The sequence below is a fragment of the Canis aureus genome, chromosome 2 (assembly GCF_053574225.1).
Source record: "Canis aureus isolate CA01 chromosome 2, VMU_Caureus_v.1.0, whole genome shotgun sequence".
Classification (NCBI taxonomy): Eukaryota; Metazoa; Chordata; class Mammalia; order Carnivora; family Canidae; genus Canis; species Canis aureus.
The window spans coordinates 36,091,560-36,116,622 of record NC_135612.1 but is presented as its reverse complement, the minus strand read 5'-3'; the positions used below and the strand labels follow the sequence as shown (position 1 = coordinate 36,116,622).

The window sequence follows — 25,063 nt, the reverse complement described above, 5'->3', positions numbered from 1 at the left end:
ATATGGCAAACTGAATAAACTAGACACACATCCACCAATACATGTATCTCAAAAAAAATTTTTTTAAAGGAATCTGATGAAAGATTCTGTACAATACAGTACCATTTGTAAAAATTTAAAACAGAACATCTATCACTTATGGATACTCGTACAGGGGTACAGTAAAAGTATAAACAATATGATGTATACTCAACCTGAGGATCGTTATTATCTAAGTAGAAAGAGGGTAATAGGACTGGGAAAGATTAGGACGATGTTGCTGTAAGTGAATACGTAAGACTGCATTTACTTCTCAAAGAATCAAAAGTGGAAGAATTCAATTCTGAATGGAATGAATATTTCCTGTATTATTTACTGTATGTGTTAAGTATAATTAAAACATATTCAAAGAGAAAAAATGAATATATATAGTATCTAAACTGAAAGTTACCTTTGAGATCATCTAACCCAATCTACCCTTATTAAAGGAAGATATCGAGATAACATAAAATAAATACTATTGTAGTCATGGCAGTTTTAAACACATGCTACATGTCTAAAATAGCACTTAGGGGAATTAAATCTTGATCACTTAAGAGAAACTTGTTAAGGTAGGGATAAGCCTCAAATTCTCAAAGTTTGATGTCAGCTAGAATTATGGAGAACACAAACATACCCTTCCTACTAGGAAAGCCTTGTCAAATTCAGTACAGGGAGAGGCAGTAAAGTGGAGCCATAACATAGATAGGTCTTTGGCCCATTATCTAGGCTGACCCCTAGTCCTGTATCTACTTAAAATTAAAGTTCTGAAGCCTAGAGGATTTTGTTCCTGACCATTCTTTCTTAGTTCATCAACCCACAGTACATATCTAAAAGTAGTGCTCAACTCATCAAGCACCTACAAATATATAAAACTATACATGAAAAGAAAAAAAAATGAGACAGGCAGCAAATGTTTATTGTTCTCATAGAATCTTCAATCCAAGAGGAAAGAAAAGATTTAATTTCAGTTGAGATAAGTGACTTACCTATTTTCCAGTTGAGATCCAACTATTTTTAAGTTCACCCCTCCTTGCCTTTCATCTAGCCCACAAGTTGTAAGAAGAATTTTAGGAGTGAACTGACTCCCTTCTAAAGTTAAATGAGACCAGTTAGACTTTTTCCTGTTGATAATTTGAAATACAGTACTCTGGGCAGTAAAGAAATATACAATAATATCTGAAATGCAGAAATCTAGTTTTATGTATTTAAAACTAAAGTCAGCTTGGTTTTTCTAATATATTTCCTTAAGCATTCACATTTCAATACTATCTCCACTTTTTAAGCATTTCCATTCTGTCAAGCACAATGTATCCCTACCTTACCTACCAAACTTTATCCATTTAATTTCCTACTTTCCCTCTCTGTTTTTTTAAATATATTTAATGTGTCCTAGTCCATTTCAGGCTGCTAAAACAAAATACCACAGACTGGGTGGCTTATAAACAAACTTCTTTCTCATATTCCTAGGGCCTAAGAAACTGGCAAATTCAGTATCTGACAAGAACCACCTTCCTGGTTTACAGACAGCTAGCTGTCTGTCTGCTGGCTGGGTCCTCATACGGCTGAAGAGGGAACTCTGAAATCTTTTATAAGGCACTAATCCCATTCAAGAAGACTCTACTCTCATGATCTCACTTCCAAAAGGCCTCACCACCTAATACCATTACCATGGGCGTTACAATACCAACATATTCAATTTTGGAAGGATATAATCTTTCAGTCTATAGTAATATGTCACAGATATAGAAAAATGTGTAAGAAATTGAATATGAATGAAACAGCTTAAGTAATTAGGGAAACTTTCATTTCTTAGAAGTTTTAAATTTAGAATATCTTAAACAGCATAGTTTCTATCATCAACATGGAATATAATGCAATGTCAGCTCACTTCAGAAAACTACAAGAGGGGATGCCTGGGTGGCTCAGTGGCTGAGCATCTGCCTCCTGCTCAGGGCATGATCCCGGAGTCCTGGGATCGAGTCCCATCAGGCTCCCTGCATGGAGCCTGCTTCTCCTCCCTCTTCCTATGTCTCTGTCTCTCTCTGTGTATCTTGTGAATAAATAAATAAAATCTAGAAAAAAAAAAGAAAACTATAAAAGAAAAATGTTACCCAATTACTCTTTGTGTGAAATAGATCAGTATACATATCACATACAACAGGTGCTCGAAAGATTATATTTTTCCCCAAACAAAACTTTATTTAACAAAGGTAATCAACTTCCTTATTTACGGCACATTATACGGTTATCAATATTGGCGCATATACACATACAGAAGCACAATAAATAGAATCCATAAGAAAAAATACTAAAATAATTAATAAGCTGGAAATACTCATGTTTCTCCCTATGACCCATTACCTTTATAGAGAAAACATTGGTGGGCATTTCATCCTTTCCCTTCCAAGGAAAAGGATTATGTTGTACATCTGACAAGAGAAAGGAAGTATTTGTTGGCAGTACGAAGAAAATTCCCATAGTGGTATCTACAGTGCTAGAAGTATCATCTCAGAAGAAAATGAATAACACCAGTTTTAAAGATGGAGCTAAAGAGTACAAGAGACAAAATGTGACATTTATCCATATTGAATGGTAGATACATGATTGTTACATTATTCTCGGTACTGTCTGCATATTTAATTCAGAGGATAAATTCAGAATTTATTCTGAATTACAAAGAATATAAAAGTAAATATATTAAGATAGTGGTTACAGGCCACAAAAACAATTCTAAAACTATCCTCTCACATCCAAGAATAGAAGTCTATTATATTAGAAGCTTGAAATGGATAAGATATCCCTCTTGATACAAGAAGTCATCGCATTAGCAACAAAGAGTTACAAGCCTGCATACTGCAGAGACAGGTCAATTTTTTTTTCGTTTTATTTCTGTAATATAAAAGGATCTGTGCTTGACTAACCTCAACTAACCTGGAAGAGTATAGAAAGTCAACTTCTGTAACACACTTAACTGTTAAGAGTCACATTAAGCTCCATACTGGCCAAGGAGTTTCATTTAAGGAACATTTTATCCTATTTGTATAATAAGTGTTGAGGGATCAAATGCAACTTCCATGCTTTTATTTGTGGCATAGATGCTGACTTTTAATAAAGTCTTATATAGGATTTTTTTCTATGATCCAATGTGATGTCTTGTAGATTCCAGCAGACTTACTAGGTTTGAACTTCAGGAATAATCTTACCAAGTAAGAATCTATGTCAACCTTATGATTCACCTGCCATTTATCAAAGTAACAAGAGGTCAAGAAGTAAAGGTAATTACAGAAGGAATTTGACTAAGGATTAATGATACCAAATAGTGCATCAACAATTTTTTTTAAAGATTTTATTTATTTATTCATGAGAGACATAGAGAGAGGCAGAGAGACAGGCAGAGGGAGAAGCAGGCTCCATGCGGGGAGCCTGACGTGGGACTCGTCCCCAGGTCTCCAGGATCACGCGCCGGGCTGAAGGCGCACTAAACCACTGAGCCACCCGGGCTGCCCCCGCATCGCTAATTATTAAGATCTATTGTTTATTTCAAATGTAGTTAACAAATTTAAAATAAATTCACGCACTAAATATTTCCCAAAATAATACTTCTGGAAGTACGAAAAGTTTAAAAATGTTTATAGAGAAAAGCATGTAAATACACCAAGGTTCCAATCATGTGTTTACCACTAACCAACTTTGATTTCTTGGACAAGTCACTAAATCATGTATAAGGTCACTTTATACAGTATTATTCCAATGTTTGAGAATGACCACATCTGAAAAACAATCCTTTGAAACAGACAAAGCAAGTATCACCTTATTTAACAGAAGTTAACAGAACATAGGCTTTGAAAGATAAATGACCTGCTAGGACCAGATAGGAAGCTAGATGGGAAGGATGAACCCATGATCTTCTGACACCAAAGTAAGTGCTTCTTCCTCCACATCAGTGGTTCTTGGTGGCTTTTGTTCACTGAACCTGTTGAGACTCTGAAACTTAAAATTTATATATAATTTAGGGAGTTCACAGTTATGAAGCTTAGAATCAAACAGTAACAACTGTCAGCTAAATCTCATTTGCAAACAGCAATATTACAAAAAACAAGTATTAGTTTTATTTCATTCTCAGATTGGCCTTAAACTTAAAAAAACTTTAACTTATTATCCATAATGGTGTTTACTTACTAAAGATAACTTAGATAAAAGCACACTATAGGTAACATTTCTGAGAGTAAATGAAAATGAAAGCCGGTATAAATATTTATTATTTATAAATATGTATTTATGTATTTAAATTATGACATTATATAGCACCTTTAAATATTTTAAACACCTGTTCCATACACAAGATATGTTTGTACATCATTTCTATTTACTGTAGTTTTAATTGACTTCCTTTATTAGAAGAAAAAGCCCCATTTCCTGCACTGTTATGCTCAGAGAAGGCCCAAAGATGGCATCTTAGGAAGTCTGTCTTCCTATAATAGTGTAGAAAACACTCAAATAGAAGCAAACTACTCCCTTTAGGTAGGAGAGGACATGTGCCACTGTGTACAAAGAGTCCTGAACTCTAGTCCAGAGACTCAGACTGTGGTTCTAGCTCTGCTACTGGGTGGCCTTAAAAAATCATTTTAAAGCTTTGCAGTTCAAGTTCTTCAGGTGTAAAATGGAGTGCCTGGCCTCAAGAACAGTCCTACTCACCTTTGAAACTTCTATAAATCTAGAACCAGAAGACAATCACCCCAGAAAAATATCAAAGTCTTTATGGACAACTACCAAAGTAAATTTCATACACACACGTGCGCGCACACATACACACACACACACATACTGTGCCCGATTTTGGGTTATGGAGTAGGACCAAGGTATAAAGGCATATAAAGTATACCACATGTGCCAAATAGTTGTCTAAAAGCGTAAAACAATATTCTTTAGAATAGCAGCTGCAGGCAGGAAGTGTTGGGTCCACAGAACTGCCCTATGACCAAAAGCACAGATGAGGCTCCCTTGTGTGATAGACTTCACAAAACATGGTGTTAAGTGGAGAAAGTCCTCTATACTATAAGCCTCCAAAGGACAAACACACAGTTTCCTGTCTTTGTAGCTCCTACACCTAACCTTCACAGCAGTCACAGTAGGTACCCAATAACGTTAGCTATTTACTGGTAACTAATTCATCCACACTCTGGCAACACACTTTCTAGTAATCTCTAGAAGTCCCTGCCCTTAAAGGGAATTCATAGGTAGTGAGAATGAAAATAACGTAAAAGATAACATGGTAAGAGTTCACTGTGTGTAAGGTGAGAATAATATTAAGAACAAAAAAACGGTGTTTCAGGAAGATTTCAAATGATAATACTTATTGAGGGCTGAAGTGTCAGACATTTTACAAACTCTAATCCTTGAAACTGAGTTAGTTTCACCACCCCATTTTACAGATGACAAAACTGCAGCTCACCAAGACTAAGTAACTTTCTTAGATCAAACAAGTAAGGTTGAGCCCAGAAGTAAAAATGGAATCTAATTCCAAAGCTATCTTCCCTGTATACATTATAATGTCTGAATTTATCTTTTCATTTGCAGTGGGGGCAGAGCAGGGAATGTCAAAATCAGCCAAAACTCTGTTATCCCGAATTATCCTAAAAAGAGAAAACTTGTCTTCACTCATAAAAAAAATCAAAAAACTAATTTCTTAACAGATACCTATGTACTTAATGTAATATCCCTGTTTTGACCAATACTAGTTTAGATATAAACAAAAATGTGCAACATGACAAGTACATAACCAATAATCATTTAAGAAAATAAACATCTGTAAATATTTCAAGTGTTTGGGTTGAAAAATTTAGATATGATGCATAGTTTTGGATTATTCCACTGACTGCTTATTTGAAATGGCCAATCATTTCAGATGTGTGGGGTGATTTTTTTTTTTTTTCTTTTTTGGAGGGGAGAGAGGAGTACCACTTTAAAAATGATCTAAAGTTTAAGAAATACAACTGATTAAATGTTAAAATCCAATTTTAAATACCCAATAAACCTTATTACATGAGCTGGGCAAGTGGGATGAGAATGTGTCTTCCTCACACTTCTAATAAGCATACTTAAGAAGGTATTTTTTTAAGCCATGAAAAAAATGTACAATTTCAGAGAAGTAAAACAAAAACAGCTTACAAAACCCCTGAAAAGGAACCAAAACATTGTAATATTGTAATTTACTCTGTAAAGTCCTCAAGAACTAGGCAATGTCCAGACAACAGTGTACATAATACTTAGCATACTAGATAATATATATTGATACAAGACTTCCTTAGTTTCCAGTCCCATTCTTGTAAGGAGAAGGTCATTATTTCTTGAATTTATTTCTTGCTTTTGTTGTCATGATTATTAGTTTCTTTAAATGGCTTCAGGTTCATTCTTTGGTCTTATCAGCATCATCGTGAATATTGTATTCATTTTATTACAAATGTGATAACCCGATTTATAAGCACCATCTACCTCTAAAATTATTTCTATATATATCATGACAAAATTATATTTTTATCTTTCTAAATTCTAAATTTTTACATGGCTTACACAATAATCTGAGTACTTACTAGTCAGAGATTATGAATAAACACTTCTTATCCTTCTTGTCTAATTCACTCAAGATATTTATTGGGTATCCACAGTGACTCTGACAGGTAACTTTTTAACAGTTATACTTCCAAACTCTAGGTCCTTTCCATTTCAGGCCCTTTTCTTCCCCCCAGAATATTCTGGAATAATTTCCTGCTTCTTTCAATATTGCAGGCAGTGGAATTCTCCAAAATTATGGGTCATATCCATATTCCCCTCATATTTACGGAGGGTAACTATGGACTGTAAATCCCATATTACTATTCTTTTACATTTCAACAGCACCCTAGCCACTTAATAAATAGAATCCCAGACAGATTTAGTAATGTTTCTATTTTAGTATGCCCACTGGTCGTTTTTAAAAATTCAGAGACTAAATTATCTTTGAAGGAGTCTAAGTCTACATTAAAATCATTTCTAACAATTTTATTGATTAAAGCATTTGCCACGTTCAATTCTCACTTTACCAACAAAACCTCCACGCCATGACGAAGAAAGAGTCCTTTTCATTTTCTCAACTGAAAAGGGAAAGTAAAAAATGCCAACTGTTTGCAGGTTTGCATTTAAGGGAATTTCTGGCAAACCCGGTAACTCACGTTTAACATGAAAACGCGGATAATCTGTGGACGCGACCCGGGGCTCGATTTCCCACTTCATCCGCCCTCCCCCCCCAACCCCACCCCCGCCACCGTCCACCCCCAAATCCCAACCCACCGCAGCGCCAGGCTCAGCATTTTTCACCCACGGGGCCGAGCCCTCAAGAAAAACTCTCCCCTCGGGAGGAGAGGGCCGGCCCTACCAGCCCGGCTCCGGCCTGCTCCGCGAGCCCTTCCACCGAGGCCAACTCTCGACGCCCTGCACGCCCCGCCCCGGGCCCGCTCGCGTCCCCTCCGGCCACACCACCCTCCCTCCGGCCCTCGGCCAGGACTGACAGTTACGGAGGCAGCCGCCGCCGCCGCCGCCGCCACCGCCACCGCCACCAGAGGCCTAGTCCTGGCAGCAGCCGCCCCCCCCCCCCCCACCGCCGCGCGGTCCGGGGGCCTCCCACCCTCCCTCCCAGGCCCCGGAAGGCGGCTCGGCGACACGGACGACGTCGGGAACGGCCCCCGGCCACACTGACCTGCGGTCGCCCCCGCGCCCGGGCCGTGGCCCTCGCAGCCGCGGCTGCCTCACTGGTCGCAGTAGCCTTCGCTCGCCGCCTCCGCCCGCCACCGCCTCGTTCCCTGTCGCTGCCGCCACCGCCGGGGCTCATGCGGGACCCGCGCTTCCTTCTCCGGAGACGGAGGCCGGGAAAGGGGGCGCCGGGGCCGCAAGAGACCCCGAGCTCGCCGCCAGCCGCCGCCTGTCCGCGCTGGGGAGCTGCGGGGCCCGCCGAGCCGGGGCTGGGCTGCGGACTGCTCCGAGCGCGACCCCGAGACGCGCCGAGGGAGGCGCCGCCGCCCGCTGCCCGAAGCGTTGGGTCCGCAAGATGAAGCCCAAGTCCGAGGCGGCGGCGGAAGGCGAGCGCGCAGGCCGGCGGATGGCTAAGTGGCAGCGGGGTGCGTGAGCGGGAGGAAGGCGGTGTGTCGAGGTTCCGGCGAAGGGGATTCAGGCTCTGTCGTCTACTGCCAGTCACCCCGAACCCAGCGCCACCATCTTGGAAAAAAACGCGGATCTCGCGGCCGCAGCGCAAGCCGGGAGGACTGGCTGGGCGGGCCGAGTATCCCAGCAGGCAGCGCGCGCCGCCCGGCCGGGCGAGAGCTCCGGGCCGGGACGCAGCGACGTGAGGCGGGGCTGGGGTGCGCGCGGGCGGGCGCAGCGCTGTGCCCCGCCCTCTCACGCCGGCTCCGCCCCCTGCCTTCTTGCCGTCGTCGCCCGCGCAGGGCCTGCTGGGAAGGGGAAGTGGCTCGGGGCTCCCTGGAGTCCTACCAGGGCTGGTCGCCATCTTGGGACGAGGCAGAGGAGTTCGTGTTTCCATGGAGCCACCTCTGTCTGTGGTGGCTCTATCCCCGCGGAAAGAAGGGGGTAACGCCGGGAGCCCCCTGGAGCCCCTGGGAGGGCTGGACGGCCCCCTGGTATACCCAAGTCCAGGGACGTGCTAGGACATAAACGCTCCCGATGTTAACCGGGATGGGTCCGCCGGGGGGCGGGGGCTGTGATGGCTTCCAGCCCCGCATAGCGGGGCCGACGCCTCCGGACACCGGGCCTTCGATCTCAGCCCCTTCCCGTCAGGCGGCAGCTGTAGGTCCTGCAGTGGTACCCCGAGAGCGTGAGCCACCTTCAGGGGACAAGGTCATCTGCTTGGGCCTCCCGCCGACACAATGTCATCACTGTAGTCGAAGGTGAAAGCCCATCCCTTGGCAGGTTGTTAGGAGATGGTGGCCTCGTGGTCCACACCAGCCGGGGGGATGCTGATTCCATCCCCGTGACAATTGAAGCCACTTAAAGCCATGCGTCTTCATACTATCAAGGTCACCTTTTTATTTAAAAGGGCTTATTTTATGGCTCTGCGACACTTAGCAAAGCTGTAGTGGGATCACTAACAAACAGTATTCCTAATGGCTTACGACTTCGCTAAGCCCCGAAATACTATATAGATCCCATTCATCTGATACTCAATTTTTTTTAAATCAACAGTCTTACATAGCACTGTATTTAACTGCCATTCTTAGAACATTATAAGTCAGATATATGGATACGGCTTCCCAATTATAACCTGTAAAAAAAAAAAAAAGAAAGAAAAACGTAAAAAATAAGCTAGTGGAATTTAAATTATCCCAGAACAATTAATGATAAATGACAGTATTAAATCATGTCCGATTTTTAACTCGGTTCCTTACTCTTTTTTTCATTTTCTCCCATTAACAGATCCTCATTTGAAAACAATTTGCAGTTGTATTTAATGGGATAGTTAAAATCGTAATCTTTTAAGGAGTTTCTTTGCCTATAAAATAGGCAAATAAGATGAAAATCTTTAAAGATTTTTGTTGAATAATCAAAGCAAAATGTTACTGCAGTACCTGGCATGTGAAGATACTTCTAACTATTATTAAGTAGAAATTGCCCGAATAAATGAAACGTGATTTTATATAACCTGGTGCATCAAAATGGAACAAATTCCTGAGTCTCAAAAAGTTAAAGACTGAAGAGAAATAAATCTGCTCTTAGTTAAACTTTGGAATGACTAGGTCTTTAAAATAAAGGATCTAAAGTCATCCTTTGAATATGGAGAAATTACACATAGGCCTTTTTAGTTCATGAATTGGTATTTTGTGTGACATTAGTGTCAGACCTGATTCAAGAACCCACTGTGGGGATGTCTCGGTGGCTCAGTGGTTAAACACATTTTTTTTTTAATTTTTATTTATTTATGATAGTCACACAGAGAAAGAGAGAGAGAGGGGCAGAGACACAGGCAGAGGGAGAAGCAGGCTCCATGCACCGGGAGCCCGACGTGGGATTCGATCCCGGGTCTCCAGGATCGCGCCCTGGACCAAAGGCAGGCGCCAAACCGCTGCGCCACCCAGGGATCCCCTCGGTTAAGCGTCTGCCTTTGGCTGAGGGCGTGACCCCGGGTCCGGGGATAGAGTCCCTTATCCGGTGCCCTGTGAGGAGCCTGTTTCTCCCTCTGCCTGTGTCAAATTACTAGCGTATTGACTGACATATGAGAGGTGCTTAATAAATGTTAGGGCTTAGTAATAATAATAGTATTATCAATACTGTTGATTAGCATTACACACTTCATGAACTCCACACCTTCACCCTGATTCCTGCAGATTTACCTAAATTTGCACTCACCCTGATCTCCTGTCTTTTTCTTTTAATAAATTTATTTTTTATTGGTGTTCAATTTACCAACATACAGAGTAACACCCAGTGCTCATCCCGTCAAGTGCCCCCCTCAGTGCCCATCACCCATTCCCCCCCACCCCCCGCCCTCCTCCCCTTCCACCACCCCTAGTTCGTTTCCCAGAGTTAGGAGTCTTTATGTTGTCTTATGCCTTAAAGTGTGAGCCATCCTTTTTCTACAGAGTTTTTTTTCCCCCTTCGGTGGGAGGTGGGAAAGAATCTCAAGACTCTTAATCCCTTAGTTGTTCCCTCTCTTCTTCATAAATTCTCCCTCTACTAATTCTGTTCCTTCTATTTGGAAGAGCTATCTGTACTTGTCATTTCTAAGTCCCTCTTTACATTAGCATTTGCCCCCATTTTACTGTATACACTGCTTGTGTTAATGTCTGTAATAGCACAATGGCCAAATCTGAAAGTTGCTTCTCGGTGTTCACGGTATCTGACCTTTTTGCAGGCTCACACACTGGTTCCATCACCCCACATTCTCCAGCCTCTTTCCATGTGTCTTGGGCCCTCTTCTTGAAGTCTTCTTTGCAGAATGTTCTTCCTTTCCATCCTTGTTTCTTTTTTGCCCTCTGTATTATGCAGTCTCCGACAGTACCACATACATATACTCTTCCTCTTCATTTATTTCAGTCAGGGATCAAGTCTGAATCTTGAATATTGATCTCACTCCAAACCAGACATATCTTCAACCCCTTATTGGAAATCTATACTGGATGTTCTATAGCACCTCAAAACTCGGCATGTCTAAAATCAAACTACTCATTTGTTCCATTTTCCACCACTAACTAGGACGGGAATAATTTTGGAGAAGAGCAGATTTTGGAAGAACAAGCAGGAATTGGGTTTTGCAAATGTTAAGTTAGAGATGCCTCTATCCTTGTAGTGGATATCTGTAATAGAGATTGACTGCTAGTTGACCCCTAATATACATTCTCCTATTCATTCATGATAATGGATTTATCTAGCCAGACACATGGTTGCCTGTAATAAGCTCTCTAAATGTGGCCATGTCAGTAGGTTCTGGCCATTGAAACGATGTGAGCAATTTCTAGATGATACTCTAAAATAAATGGGATGCCTTTTTTCCCTTTGTCCCTTTCTGATGATGGGAATGTGAGCTATTTTGTAGGTACAAGGTGGATCCCTGAAGACTTTGTGAGTCACAGAGCTTTAGTGTGAGACAGCTAACTTCTATAATCTGCATGGTTATTCTAGATACCTTTTACTGAAGCTGAACTCGTATCCTAATATCCAAATGAAGAAATCAAGGAGGCGTTTGGATGTGGATATCTGGAGTTAAGGGAGAATGAAACCAATTCATCCTACATTTCCTGACTTGATGGCTCTCATCTGTGGCAGTCCTCAATCACAATAATGTTAGTAATCCAAGATTTCTTCCTCTTCCTCACTCTCCTGGCAAATTAGTATGGAAAGTCACATACTCCTTAAAGCACCAGTTTTAAAAATAGGTAGCATAGCAAAATGGTTAAGAGCACAGGCTCCAAATTTATTAGCAAATGCAAAAATGCCAGGCAAAATCATAAATCCCTCCCTGGATTTATTTTTCTCATCTGAAAATGGGGTTATTGTGAGTATTAAGTGTTAATATATGTAAAGGTTTTAGAATAGTGCATAATTAAAGTGCCCAGCACTTAATTTTTTTATCTGACGCAAATCCCAGTTCTGACAATTACTAGATACAGAACCTTCAGTTAAATAAACCTCCAATTAATGTCTTTGTTTCCTCACCAATGAAGTGGGTAAAATAATAGTACTAATCTCATAGGGCCACTGTAAGTCTTCATGCATCCTTTTAATATATGTTTATCAGACAGATACAATGACCAGCACTGTTCTAGGTGTCAAGAATACAGCAGTAAACAAAGCCTGTCCTCATGGGATTTAGGATCTAGTAGAGAAAAACAACAAATCTGGTGTATCAGAAGTGATAAATGCTAAGGAGAACTGTAGAACAAGATGAGGACGACAGAGAATGCCACAGGATGGCCAGAGTGGTGTCATTGAAAAGGTGACATTTAAGCTTGACAGAAGTGACAGAATGAGATGTAGGGTATAAGAGAAAGAGCATTCCAGGCAGAGAGGGCCCTGAAGCAGAAAGGTGCCTACAGCAGCCTAGGACTCCCTAGAAAATTTGTATACTCCTCCACATACACACATACACAGTATCTGAAACAAAGTGAGAGAGTTGAGATGAGCTCAGGGAAGTCAGAGTGGGCCACAGTCCAGGCTATGTACCTCATCCTGAGGACATGGGTATTTGCACTGAATGAGGTGGAGACGTCCTAGAAGTATTTGAGAGAGTTACAACAAACTTAACCCATTGGAATCATTCTGGCTATTGTGTGGAAATGGGCAGACAGCACGTGTGAAGTGTTTAGTGCCTGACATATAGGACATGTTCGATAAGTGGTAATAAACACTATTATTATTACTAGCTATGATGGTTATTATTATTATAACATCCATTTCCTTTTATACAATCCCACGGATACTACCTTAATTTAGATCCTTAGTGTTTCTCGCTTGAACTCAAATGTAAGCCCTGGAAAGGCAAGATCATACTACCTTATTCATTATTATATCTTCCAAATGCAACACAATGCTGGTCCATATTACAGTGCTTCGCTACTGAAGCTCACTGTGGAATGTTTTTTAAGGAAACAAATATGATTTCATTGCATCCTTGCCTGAATCTGTCACTGGTTCTTTACAGCTTTCTGGAAAATGTCCAAACTCCAAGACCAAGCCCCATTGGATGTGGGCCCTGCTTTCCCTTCCAGCACCAACTTCTTCCACTCTGCACATGAATCCATTGCTGGAGCAGTTCTCTAAATACTTTCAAAAAGTCATTTGAAGCTCTTTTACATGCAATTTCTTGTTTTTGTTTTTTGTTTTTTGTTTTTGTTTTTTTTTTGATTTTCCGATTGCAATGTAGTTAACAGTGTTATATTAGTTTCAGGTGTACCATATAGTGATTCAACAATTCCATGTATTAGTACTCATCAAGACAGATGCACTCCTAATCCCCTTCAACACCAAAACTAAAGACCATCTGGGAATGGAAGATACTTACAAATGATATATCTGATAAAGGGTTAGCATCTAAAATATACAAAGAACTTCTACAACTCAACACCAAAAACCAAGTAATCCAATAAACAAATGAGCAGAAGACATGCATAGACATTTCTTCAAAGAAGACCTACAGATGACCAATAGACACTGAAAAGATGTTCAACATAACTCAACATCAGGAAAATGCACATCAAAACCACAACGAGGTATTGCATCACACCTGTCAGAATGGCTAAAATTAACAACATAAGAAACAAGTATTGGCAAGAATGTGGAGAAAAAGAAACACTCCTGTGCCTCTGGTGGGACTGCAAATTGTGCAGCTACTATAGGAAAGAGTGTGGACGTTCCTCAGGAAGTTAGAAATAGAATTACCATATGATCCAGTAATTGCATTACTATTTATCAAAAAAATGGGAAAACACTAATTCAAAGGGATACATGCACCCCTGTGTTTATTGCAGCATTATTTACGGTAGCCAAACTATGGAAATAGCATAATGGGTTCATGGATAGATGAATAAAGAAGAGGTGATATATACGTATATGAATATTATTCAACCATTAAAAAAGCAAGAAATCTTTCATTTGTAATGACTAGGATGGAGCTACAGAGTATAATGCTAAGCAAAATAAATCAGAAAAGACAAATACCATATGATTTCACTCATATGGAATTTAAGAAACAAAACAAATGGGAAAAAAGAGAGAGAGAGAGAAACCAAGAAATAGACTTAACAATAGAGAACAAACTGATAGTTACCAGAGGGGAGGTGGGTGGGCAGATGGTGAAATAGGTGATGGGTATTAAGGAGGATACTTGTAATGAGCATAGGGTGATGTATGGAAGTGTTGAATTGCTATATTGTATTTTTTAAAAATATTTTATTTATTCACGAGAGATACAGAGAGAGAGGCAGAGACATAGGCAGAAGGAGGAGAAGCAGGCTCCCTGCAGGGAGCCCGATGTGGGACTCGATCCCAAGACTCTGAGATCACGCCCTGAGCTGAAGGCAGATGCTCAACCACTGAGCCACCCAGGTGTCCCATGAAGTGCTATATTGTACAACTGAAACTAATATAATACTGTATGTTTACTGGGATTTAAAAAAAAAAGTCATTCAAGAAAAAAGCCTGGAAGTGCTATCATGCTTTGACCTTGGTCATTTCAGTCTCTTTGTGCCTACCTTAAACCCAGTTGGAGAGTAGGTGGAAAAGAGTTTCATTGAATACCAGCTGCTGCTACTGCTGCTAATCTGAGCTGTTCTGAAAAAAACAGTTCCACTGGAATCAATGAACCCATCCTTAGAAATTTTGCCTTCTGACAAGTGAATCATTTAGTTCTTTGAAATCATTCACATTGCATTCCTATGTCTAAAACTATTTTTAATACTTATTCTAACAGGAATTCTAACAAAATACTTTTTTAAATCTAAGAAAGGGCATTGGTTAAATAAAATCAATTATTAAAAATGGTGCTGACTACACTTTTTTCTTCAGGATATAAACAAAAGAAGATATCTGGCTATGGAAGAATAATGAATATTGTTTTCTTTTAAAAAAAATTTGTTCATTTATTCATGAGAGAGACACACACAGAGGCAGAGACACAGGCAGAGGAAGAAGCAGACTCCATGCAGGGAGCCCCACGTTGGACTCAATGCCGGGACTCTCAGATCCCACCCTGAACCAAAGGCAGAGGCTCAACTGCTGAGCCACCCATGAATATTGTTTTCAATTGATAAGCAATATTTCCTTTTTTTTATTCTTGCTTGACACCAACAGTACAAAATTATTAAAATGATAAAATTTACTATTGGACTCTGGACTCTAAGATTGCTTCAAACAATTTTATACCTAACCCTTGCCTTTTTTGTTTGTTTTTAATTTTGCTTTGTGACAGTAAACCATCATTTTGATATAGAAAGACAAAGGCTTTTTAAGACAACAATGTAGATATTATTCATGTCATAAGATGTTTTATGTTTTGTTTCAATTTGGTTGAGCATGGTACTAATTGCATCTGTATTTTAGTATTTAACACGGAGTTTCTGAAATGACAGTTTATTTCCACAGATTACATTTCTATACCCTTTTGATGCTAGTTGTCTGAATAAATCTCATTAATTCTTATAACAATTTTGAGTTTATACATTTTATGGATTAGGAAATTAAGCTTAGAGTAAGTAACTGTATGTCTTACAGCTGAAACCTAGTAGAGGTAGGATTTAAATTCAGGTGTGTGTGTGTGTGTGTGTGTGTGTGTGTGTTATTGTTGTTGCTATTTTCCCAGAAAATAAAATAATTTTTTAAAATTCAAATATATTTTATTGAAATGCTTTTTTAATCATTCAGTCATCCCTAACAGTATTACAATTTTCTCTGCTTTTCAAAAGTAGAATGTTCCTATGAAATCTTTCATAAGCTGAAATGACATAAAGCAAAAAAAAGCAATTACCATTAATTTACATTGAAAATCTTTTTAGCATTCCCAGACCCAAAAAAAAAGAACCTCTCATAGGCTTTTCAGATACCTTAGAAAACATCTTGCTAATGGATGACACAATGAATGGAAATAAAAAGTAAAGATTCTCATAGACACAGTTAAAAACTATGGCAGATGCTGAGATGCTAGTGTAGTTCCTAGAGAAGAAGCTGGTGATGACACTATCCCCTGCTCTGGGCATGCGCTGCTTCTATTATGGCTAGCTGCAAAACAAATACCGAGCACTATTTTCACTGCAACTTTTTTTTTTTTTTGTAAAAGTAAAAATCTTCAGATTTCTTTCAGTTAGTAAAAATAGGTATGTGCTAATGTGTGTCTTTCATAAAAGCAAAGTGGTGTAACATGAACTTTCAGAAGCAGAGGATACTTGTATACCAGAACAATATTCTCAATTGTTACCCCAACAGAAACCTCCTTCTCCATATTGTTCAACCCAGAACTCAGATTGTGAGAGCCTCAGCCAAACTAATCTGCCACCACTCCCTTCCAGCACTCAGTTCTATTTTGTGATGTTGGATGAGCTGCTTAACTTCTTAAAGCATCAATTTCTTCATTTGTAAAGGGGATGATATGAATAATGATTAAGGAGACCATGCATTGCTAAGGACTTGACTCTGTCTGGCACATGACAAATGCTCAGTAAATGTTAATGAATGAATGGGTGAATAAATGAAATTGTCTTATTTTGGGGTTCCCCAGAAGCAGATTTGAGGCAATAATTTGAGTACAAGTATTTTCTTTGGGAGGTAATCACAGAAACTTTGGTAGGGAAGCAAGGAAATGAGTTAGGGAAGGAGAACAACCAAAAAGTGTGCATTATCAATCAAGTATCCACTGTGGGTGATTAGTGCTTAATTCTGCTGAGGAACTCTGAGAGTAAGTGTAGAATATTCACTTCACAGTTATCCTGTCAATAGGGAGAGGGAGTTTTTTATACACTGACTGTCCCAGTGACTGCTCACCTGCTGGCTTGCTGCAGTAGGGGCATGGCAGTTCCAGCTGGTCAGAGAGTGCCCAAAGAAAAAAAATGCAAATGCTGGCAACAGGAACTAGGATTGGCATGTGCTATGTTGATAAGACCCAGGTTACCAACAGCATCTGCTACATGAATAAATGCACAAATAAACAAAGGGACAAATGAGCCAAATCTGATGAATTTACCACATTCAGATGGCCTGTCATGGTTGCAGGTTTAGAAGCCTGTTAGGGCAGTCCACCAACCAAATTAACACTAACTAAGCTGAGAAGATAGAATTTTAAAATCAGAATGCCAATTTGATTTAAATAGAGAAATAATTATTACAGGGACTGGAATACTGACAGTGCATACGACCAGAACATTCTTTCCCTGTAAGAAGATGTACAGGGCCCTCAATAACAGATACTTGCTCATGAAGCTTGAGATCTAGACAAAGGGAGTTGGAGGAACTGAATTTTGATGACAGTAAGCTCAAATACCCAATATTTTCAACTTCCATTAGGAATCATCTTGACACGGGGCACCTGGATGGCTCAGTCGATTAAACATCCAACTCTTGATTTTGGCTCAGGTCATGATCCCAGGGATGTGAGATCAAGCCCCATGTCAGGCTCTGTGCTGGGCATTGAGCCTGCTTAAGATTTTCTCTCTCTCCCTCTCCCTCTGCTCCTCTGCATCCTCCCCACCAAAAGAATCATCTTCACTGGCCAACATCCCTAAAGAAGATTATATCCAGCATTTCCTAGGCCAACTCTATTCAATGTTTCCACCAATGACTGACTCTTTCTTTAGAAATGCCACATTTCAGTTACATTTTTCAGATCTGGAAGCCAATTCCCTTTTTTAAAAAAGTGACTTATGCAACCTCTGCCCGGTCCATATGTGGCTTATCCAGAAGTGTAACACTTAAAGGTCAATCTTATATTCCTTCCTTTCCATTTTTGTGGTACTTCTCCCAGTTAGCACTGAGTACCAACAATATTATGCTTTATTACCTAAATGCTTGTAATCTCCTCTCATCCAGAGGTTTTTTCCTACTAAGTACAGTCTGAACTTCAGACCTCTCAAACTTATGAAACCTACTAACTAGCTCCCAGGAGTTTTTCTATTTCTCTTTTTATGACAATTGTTTCTCATATGAAACATGCCATAGCTGTTCTTACTTCACCATTTCCTAGTAATTATTTAACCCTAAAGAAAAGTTTAAAGAATAAGTACAGTTGTTGCAACATACAAATTTTCTTTACCTAGAATTCAATATAGCTAATATTTTGCTATATTTGCTCAATTATTTGTTATCTCTGTGGAACCATATGACATAAATTACAGACTTCATGACACTACTCTTACATATCTCAGTATATTTTTCCTAAGAACAAGAGCATTCTTATACAACACCATATAGTATTTCACATTGTCTCAATAATATTATCTAATTCATAACCCATAATCAAGTTTCCCCAATTGTTCCAATAATATTGCTTATGTTTTTATGTATTTATATTTTTTAAGCATAGTTAACAGTTAGTTTTAGTTGCACAACATACTGATTCCACAATTAACTCAGTGCTTATCATGATAAGTGTATTCTTAATCCCTTCTCCCTATTTAACCCATCTCTCCACCCAGCTCCCATCTGGTGACCATCAGTTTTGTCCTCTATTGTTAAGTCCTTTTTTTTATTTGTCTCCCTTTTCCTCTGTTCATTTGTTTTGCTTCTTAAATTCTACATATGAATTAAATCATATGGCATTTTTCTTTCTGTGAATAAGACTTAATTAAATAACACACACCTTTAGTTTTTATATTTCTTTAGCCTTTATTTATCTCTAAACCACCTCATAATATTTTCTTTCTTTTATCACCGTGATTCTTTAAAGATTGGGCAGTAGTTATATAGGAATCCTCAGATCTGATACATCTGATTGTTTCCTCATGATTAGATTCACATTATATACTTTTGAAAATTATATATAGATTATGTTACATACTCTTTTCCTCACCAAAGCAGGCACATATGGTAGTTTGTTGTATTATTGGTGATGCTAAGTTTTATTACTTGGTTAGTGTGGTATCTGCTAGATTTCTCCATTACAAATGTTTATTGTAATTAAAAATAATGTGAATAGTCATACTTTGAGACTTGAGTAAATATTTCAACATTTTACCTACTAGTTTTGTATCCATGCATGATTATTGTCTGAATCAACTTTACACTGGTGGTTGTACAATAATTTTCCCTCCATTCCTTTTGTATCAGCTGTATTTTTTTAGTGAAGAAGAGCTTTTCCTCCTACCCACCGTTTTTCTTTAGAATTAATATGGATTCATGGATTTCCTTTTTCTATTCAGTATGACAAAATTTCACATCCAATACTCCTGGATTCGTCTGCATCTTCTCTCACTCTATATTTATTTCTCCCTTCTCCCACAGTGAGAACCCAATATATTTATCATCTGCTTTATCTTGCATTACTCAGATTACCAATACCACTATCAACAGCAAATATACCAAGTAAAATCCAAGATTTCTTTGCAGATTTTTAGTTCTTAAGCTAAATCCCCCTAATGATGATCACAGCATAGTATTCAAAAGTTTCCTGAATTAATTATTAGCTTGATAGTTAGGTTTATTTGTTTCTATCTGTAGAAATTTTGATCTTTACTTTTTAAAGACTTTATTCATTTGTTTGACAGAGTGCACACAAGCAAAGGGGAGAGGGAGATGGAGAAGCACCCCCCTTGAGCAGGGATCCTGATGAGGAGCTAGATCCCAGGACCCTGGGATCATGACTTGATCAGAAGGCAGACACTTCACTGACCCAAGTGCCCGAAATTTGATCATTTCATCTTCATTTCTTTAATTTCAGCTTTGAGTTTATAAAACATTTTGAAGTTTCAAGTATCAAAACTACATAAAAAGATATGTTGGAATATTTCACTAAAATTCCCATCCTTTCAGAAGTGCCAGTGTGACTCAGGTCATAATCTCAGGGTCCTTGGATCAAACCCCTGGGCTCCCTGGGCTCCCTGCTCACGGGGAAGTTGGCTGTTCCCTCTCCTTTAGATCCTCTCCACCACTCACGCTCTCTCTCTCAAATGAAAAAAATAAATAAAATCTTTAAAAATAAATAAATAAAATAAAATTCCCATCCTTTCAAACCTCATTCTGACTCAATCCCTATAAGAAGCCATTTTCATTTTTTAGATTATCTTATCTTTCCTGACTTTTTTTAAATAAAAATTTTATTTTTAATAAAAATATCCCCCACACCTCATACATATTTTATGTGCATATGTAATATATGTATATGTAATTATTATTGTTCCATTTTTGCTTTCTCCTTTATATTTACTGAGTTTATTTCTTTGGGTATTTAAGAAATGTGAATTAGTATAGAAAAATTTGCACTAGTGCTTTATATATTATCTTCAGTCTCCTTTATTTAGATTTTGACTATTTAACAGCTATGCAATAAATTTTGAATTCTACCAATTGCCTATACAACAATGAGGAGGATATTCTACTCTCCCTGTTAGTCTCTGTTCTCTCCATATTTAAAAATGGTATAGGGGCACATGGGTGGCTCAGTTGGTTGGACTTCTGGTTTCAGCTCAGGTCATGATCTCAGGGATATGAGATTGAGCCTTATATTGGGTTCAGAAGGGAGTCTGATGAGATTCTCACCCTCTCCCTTTGCCCCTCCCCTTGCTTTCAAAATAAATAAATAAACCTTTAAAAAAATGAGGTAAGGATGCCTGGGTAGCTCAGTGGTTGAGCATCTGCCTTTGGCTCAGGTCATGATCCCAGGGTCCTGGAGTTGAGTCCCACATCAGACTCCTCACAGGGAGTCTGCTTCTCTCTCTGCCTATACTTCTGCCTCTCTCTGTGTGTGTCTCTCATCAATAAGTAAATAAAATATTAAAAAAATTAAAAAAAACAGAAAAAAATTAAGAATGGTGTAAGTTCTACTTTGTAATAACATATAATTTTTACAACAATTCTTAATAGCAATTTGTTTTAGGGTTAGAGCTATAAGTAAATACATTCAAAACTTATAACCAGTCCTTTTACTGATGTTTCTTTGATTATATCTTGGTTTGATAAAGGTCATCTTTTAGTAAGTTCCTCAAGAAGAGGTCAGGCATACGAATCTCCTGAGTTTTGTTCATATTTTAAACTGTTTTCCTATATCCTTGATATTCAAAGGATGGCTTAATTGGATTAAAAATTTGGTTTACATTTTGTCTTTGATCTTTATGTACATGATGATCCATGATTTCTTTACTTTTGTTGCTTTTAAGAAATCTGATGGCAACTAGATTTTCTGTACTTTGTAACTTTGACTTTTAACACAGAGTCAGATTTTTAAAAATCTTAATATCTAACAGTTTTACTAGGACATGAACTTAGATTTCCTTAGTTCACAGGAGACCCTTTCCAACATACAGATTCAGATCTTCTTTTATTTCCATAAATATATTTTAGTAATATTATATACATATTTGGAAATATTATATGTGTGTGTGTGTGTAGTTATAAAACTAAGTAGAACCAACATAAATTCATCATTAAGAGCAGAAGTGATATATTTAAGATCAGGCTTGAGCAGATCTAAACATTACAAGTAAGCTCTAATAACAACTGTCTCTAACCTCCATGTTGCCTCTCTCTTAGCTCTTATCTTTGACCAATGGAGTATTTTGTATGACCAGCCGGGAGAAAAGAAAAAATATATATTTGAATTGATTTACAGTGGATCAAGAGATGTTGTTGGCATGATCAGAAAATAAAAACACAGTAGTGTGGGGTCGGAAAGATCCTCCCAATGGTAAAACTTTGTATGCACATCATCCACTTTTTGTGGAAAGAGAAGATGGGTATACATGGTCTTATGGGAAATCACAAGTGACTTAATTAATTGGTGAGGAGCTCTAAATAAAATTATCCTAGATGGTAAGAGACTAGGAGCATTTCTTCAAGGTTGGGACAAAAACAAAGATCTTCACTCTCTTTATTTCTTTTCAGTATTTTCCTGGAGATCAGCCAGTGAAATTAGGCAAGACAGAGAAATAGAAAGCATTTGAATTAGAAAGAAAGAAGTAAAAGCATCATCATTCATAAGTGAAAAAATTTATACCCTATATAAAAGGAATTTATATATATATATATATATATATATATATATATATATATATATATATAAAAGGAATTCAGATGAATCTATAAGTAACTTTTAAAATTTAGCAAGATTTTTGGAAACAAAATCAGTATACAAAAATCAATATTCTTTTTATATAATAGCAGCAAGAAACTCAAAAATGAAATTTAAAAAACAAAGTTATCATAGCATTGAAAAACCACAAATATGGAGTAATAAATGTACTAAGTGATATAGTAGTCCTCAATACAAAAAACTACAAAAAATTCCTGGGCAATATTAAATGTTTAAATATATAGTTATTCTATCTTTATATATTCATTGATTAAATATTTTTCAGATGTCAATTGTCTTTAAATCAATGTACAGATTCAATATAACTTAATAAAATATTTCATCATTAGTTTATGGAAATTAACAAACTGATTTTATTTATTTATTTGTTTATTTTTAAAGGTTTATTTATTTTGGCATGAGAGATACACAGAGAGAGGCAGAGACATAGGCAGAGGGAGAAATAGGCATAGGGAGAAACAGGCTCGCTGCAGGGAACCTGATGTGGGACTCAATCCCAGAACTCTGGGATCACATCCCACTGAAGGCAGGTACACAACTGCTAAGCCACCCAGTCGTCCCTATTTATTTATTTATTTATTTATTTATTTATTTATTTATTTTTAAGATTTTATCCATTTATTCATGAGAGACACAGAAAGAGAGATGCGGAGACATAGGCAAAGGGAGATGCAGGCTCTCCTCAAGGAGTCTGATGCAGGACTTGATCCCAGGACCCCAGTATCATGACCTGAGTCAAAGGCAGATGCTCAACCATTGAGCCACCGAGGTGCCCCAACAAGCTGATTTTAAAATTCACATAAGATAAAATAGTTTAGAATACATTTAACAAAAGAATGCAAGACTTCACAATGAAAACTACGAAGCATTACCAAAAAATTAAGAACTCAGTAAAGAGAACATTGCACCCTTCCAATTAGAAGATTCAGTCTTCTTAAGATGTGAATTTTTTCCCAAGTTAACCTATGGATTCAATGCAATTTTTTTTGGTAGAATTAACAGGATGTTCCTAAAATTTGTAATACAATGCAAATTGTGTATAATGGCCAAAGTAATTTTAAGTGTTTTTCTGTTTCTTCTTTTATATACTACATGATTTCAAATTATATGATAGAACTAAGGTAATCAAGATATTGAGGTATTTATAAAATTATAGATGTGTAAATCAATGGACCAGAATAGAGAATTCAGGAAAAATTCACACATTTTTGGTCAACTGATTTTCAAAACAAACTGCCAGAGCAATTCAATGGAGAAAGCATGGTCTTTTCAGCTAATGGTGCTGGACAACTAGACAACTAGACATTCATGGACAAAATAAGAACTTACACTCCTACCCCGAGCCATATATGAAAATTAACTCAAAGTGAATCATTGACATAAATGTAAGAACTAAAACTATAAGACTTTGGTATAATATATGTATATATATATGAAAATTTCTGCTCCCAGGGTGGGTAAAGGTTTCCTTGATATGGGGCACCTGGATGGGTCAGGCAGTTATGTGTCTGTCTTTGTTCAGGTCATGATCCCAGAGTCCTGGGATGAAGCCCCACATCAGGCTCCTTGCTCAGTGTGGAGTCTCCTTCTCCCTCTCCATCAGCCCTTCCCCTTCCTTGTTCTTTATCTCTCTCTCAAATAAATAAAATCTTAAAAAAAAAATTTTTTTGGGGGGTGGGACAAGATGGCAGAGTAGGGTCCCCAAGTCACCTGTCCCCATCAACTTACCTAGATAACTTTCAAATTATCCTGAAAACCTACAAATTTGAACTGAGATTTAAAGAGAGAACAGCTGGAATGCTACAGAGAGAAGAGTTTGTGCTTTTAACAAGGTAGGAAGATGGAAAAATAAATAAATAAGAATCCAGTGAGGGAGGGGCCCCCATAAGGAGGCGGGCTAAAGCCAGGCAGCAAAAGTCTCCAGGACAGGAAAGCACAATCCCAGAGAAACAGGAATTTTAAAACTCTGCACCGGATTCTTCCCAAATGGAAAGGTGCTTAGTAGAGAACTCAGGCAGAACCGCAGGAGAGGCAGAGGAGCCTCCAGGTTCCCGGGGACACTAACAGAGGAAGTGCACCAGGGGGAGAGCATGCCACAGACTGTGGGCCAAGCTCGGTAAAGGGCTAGAAAGCGCACCCCGTGGAGCCTCGGGAGAAGCTCAGGCGGTGGCTCCGGGCATAGGGGGCTGTGCCCTGCTGCCTTCGGGAACCCTGGCCTAGAAGGACAAACCCAGCAGGGCAGGCCACAGATCCCAGGGCGCCGGGGGACACAGCCTAGGATCCTGCGCTCCCCCCAGACAGGTGGAGGAGGGGAAGGGCACAGCACAGGAAGGATGCTCCTGTCACTGAGCACCAACAAGCTATGTCAGTCAGCACTACCTGCCCCTAGAGCATCAGGCCAGTGTGGACTGGGAGACTGCAGGAGTTACTGCGGAAACTGACTCCAGAGCTGGAGACCTGGCTGCCACCAGTGTTGTTGTTCCTCCTGGTGTCACCCTGTGCCTGGGATGGAGGAGGGCTGCGAGGGAATGGGGGCCACACAGGATAAACAGCTCCCACTGAGCTGTGTACCTGGCAGAGGGCAAGGCAGCACGCCCAGGTGCACACACCTGAGAATCACCACAGCAGGTTCCTCCCCCAGAAGACTGGTTGGAAGGACAGAGGAAGAGCAAGTTCTTACCCCAGCAGCCCTGGAAAGCTCCATGGAAAGTCAAAGGATTTACAGGATATAGAAACAGTATATAGAAAAAAAAATGCCTTGCCTTTTCTTTTTCTTTG

General features: G+C 38.9%; 2 protein-coding genes across 7 annotated transcripts in view; one reads left to right on the top strand and one right to left on the bottom strand.

Moving 5' to 3' along the window:
- Positions 1-7,890, bottom strand: part of UBE3A (ubiquitin protein ligase E3A) — a 95,820-nt gene extending 87,930 nt beyond the window's left edge. For 5 of the 6 annotated variants that reach the window (XM_077868533.1, XM_077868508.1, XM_077868543.1 and 2 more), the window contains exon 1: positions 7,754-7,890. The gene's annotated coding sequence lies outside the window, so the exon portion shown is untranslated. The remainder of the gene's footprint in view (positions 1-7,753) is intronic. The other variant, XM_077868557.1, reaches the window with a different exon arrangement.
- On the top strand, positions 7,237-15,826 carry LOC144289823 (uncharacterized). Its single transcript, XM_077858272.1, has 4 exons — positions 7,237-7,623; positions 7,694-8,637; positions 11,683-11,843; positions 13,202-15,826. The coding sequence occupies exons 1-2, from the start codon at positions 7,237-7,239 to the stop codon at positions 8,177-8,179; spliced, it is 873 nt and encodes a 290-aa protein (XP_077714398.1). The 3' UTR covers positions 8,180-8,637; positions 11,683-11,843; positions 13,202-15,826.
- Positions 15,827-25,063: the final 9,237 nt, after the last annotated feature.

Excerpts from the sequence above, each read along its gene's own strand:
- LOC144289823 (XM_077858272.1), top strand. The coding sequence starts at position 7,237 with ATGAAAACGCGGATAATCTGTGGACGCGACCCGGGGCTCGATTTCCCA. Across the intron at positions 7,624-7,693 it reads CCACCGCCACCAGAGGCCTA|GCCCCGGAAGGCGGCTCGGC; the intron begins GTCCTGGCAGCA and ends CCTCCCTCCCAG.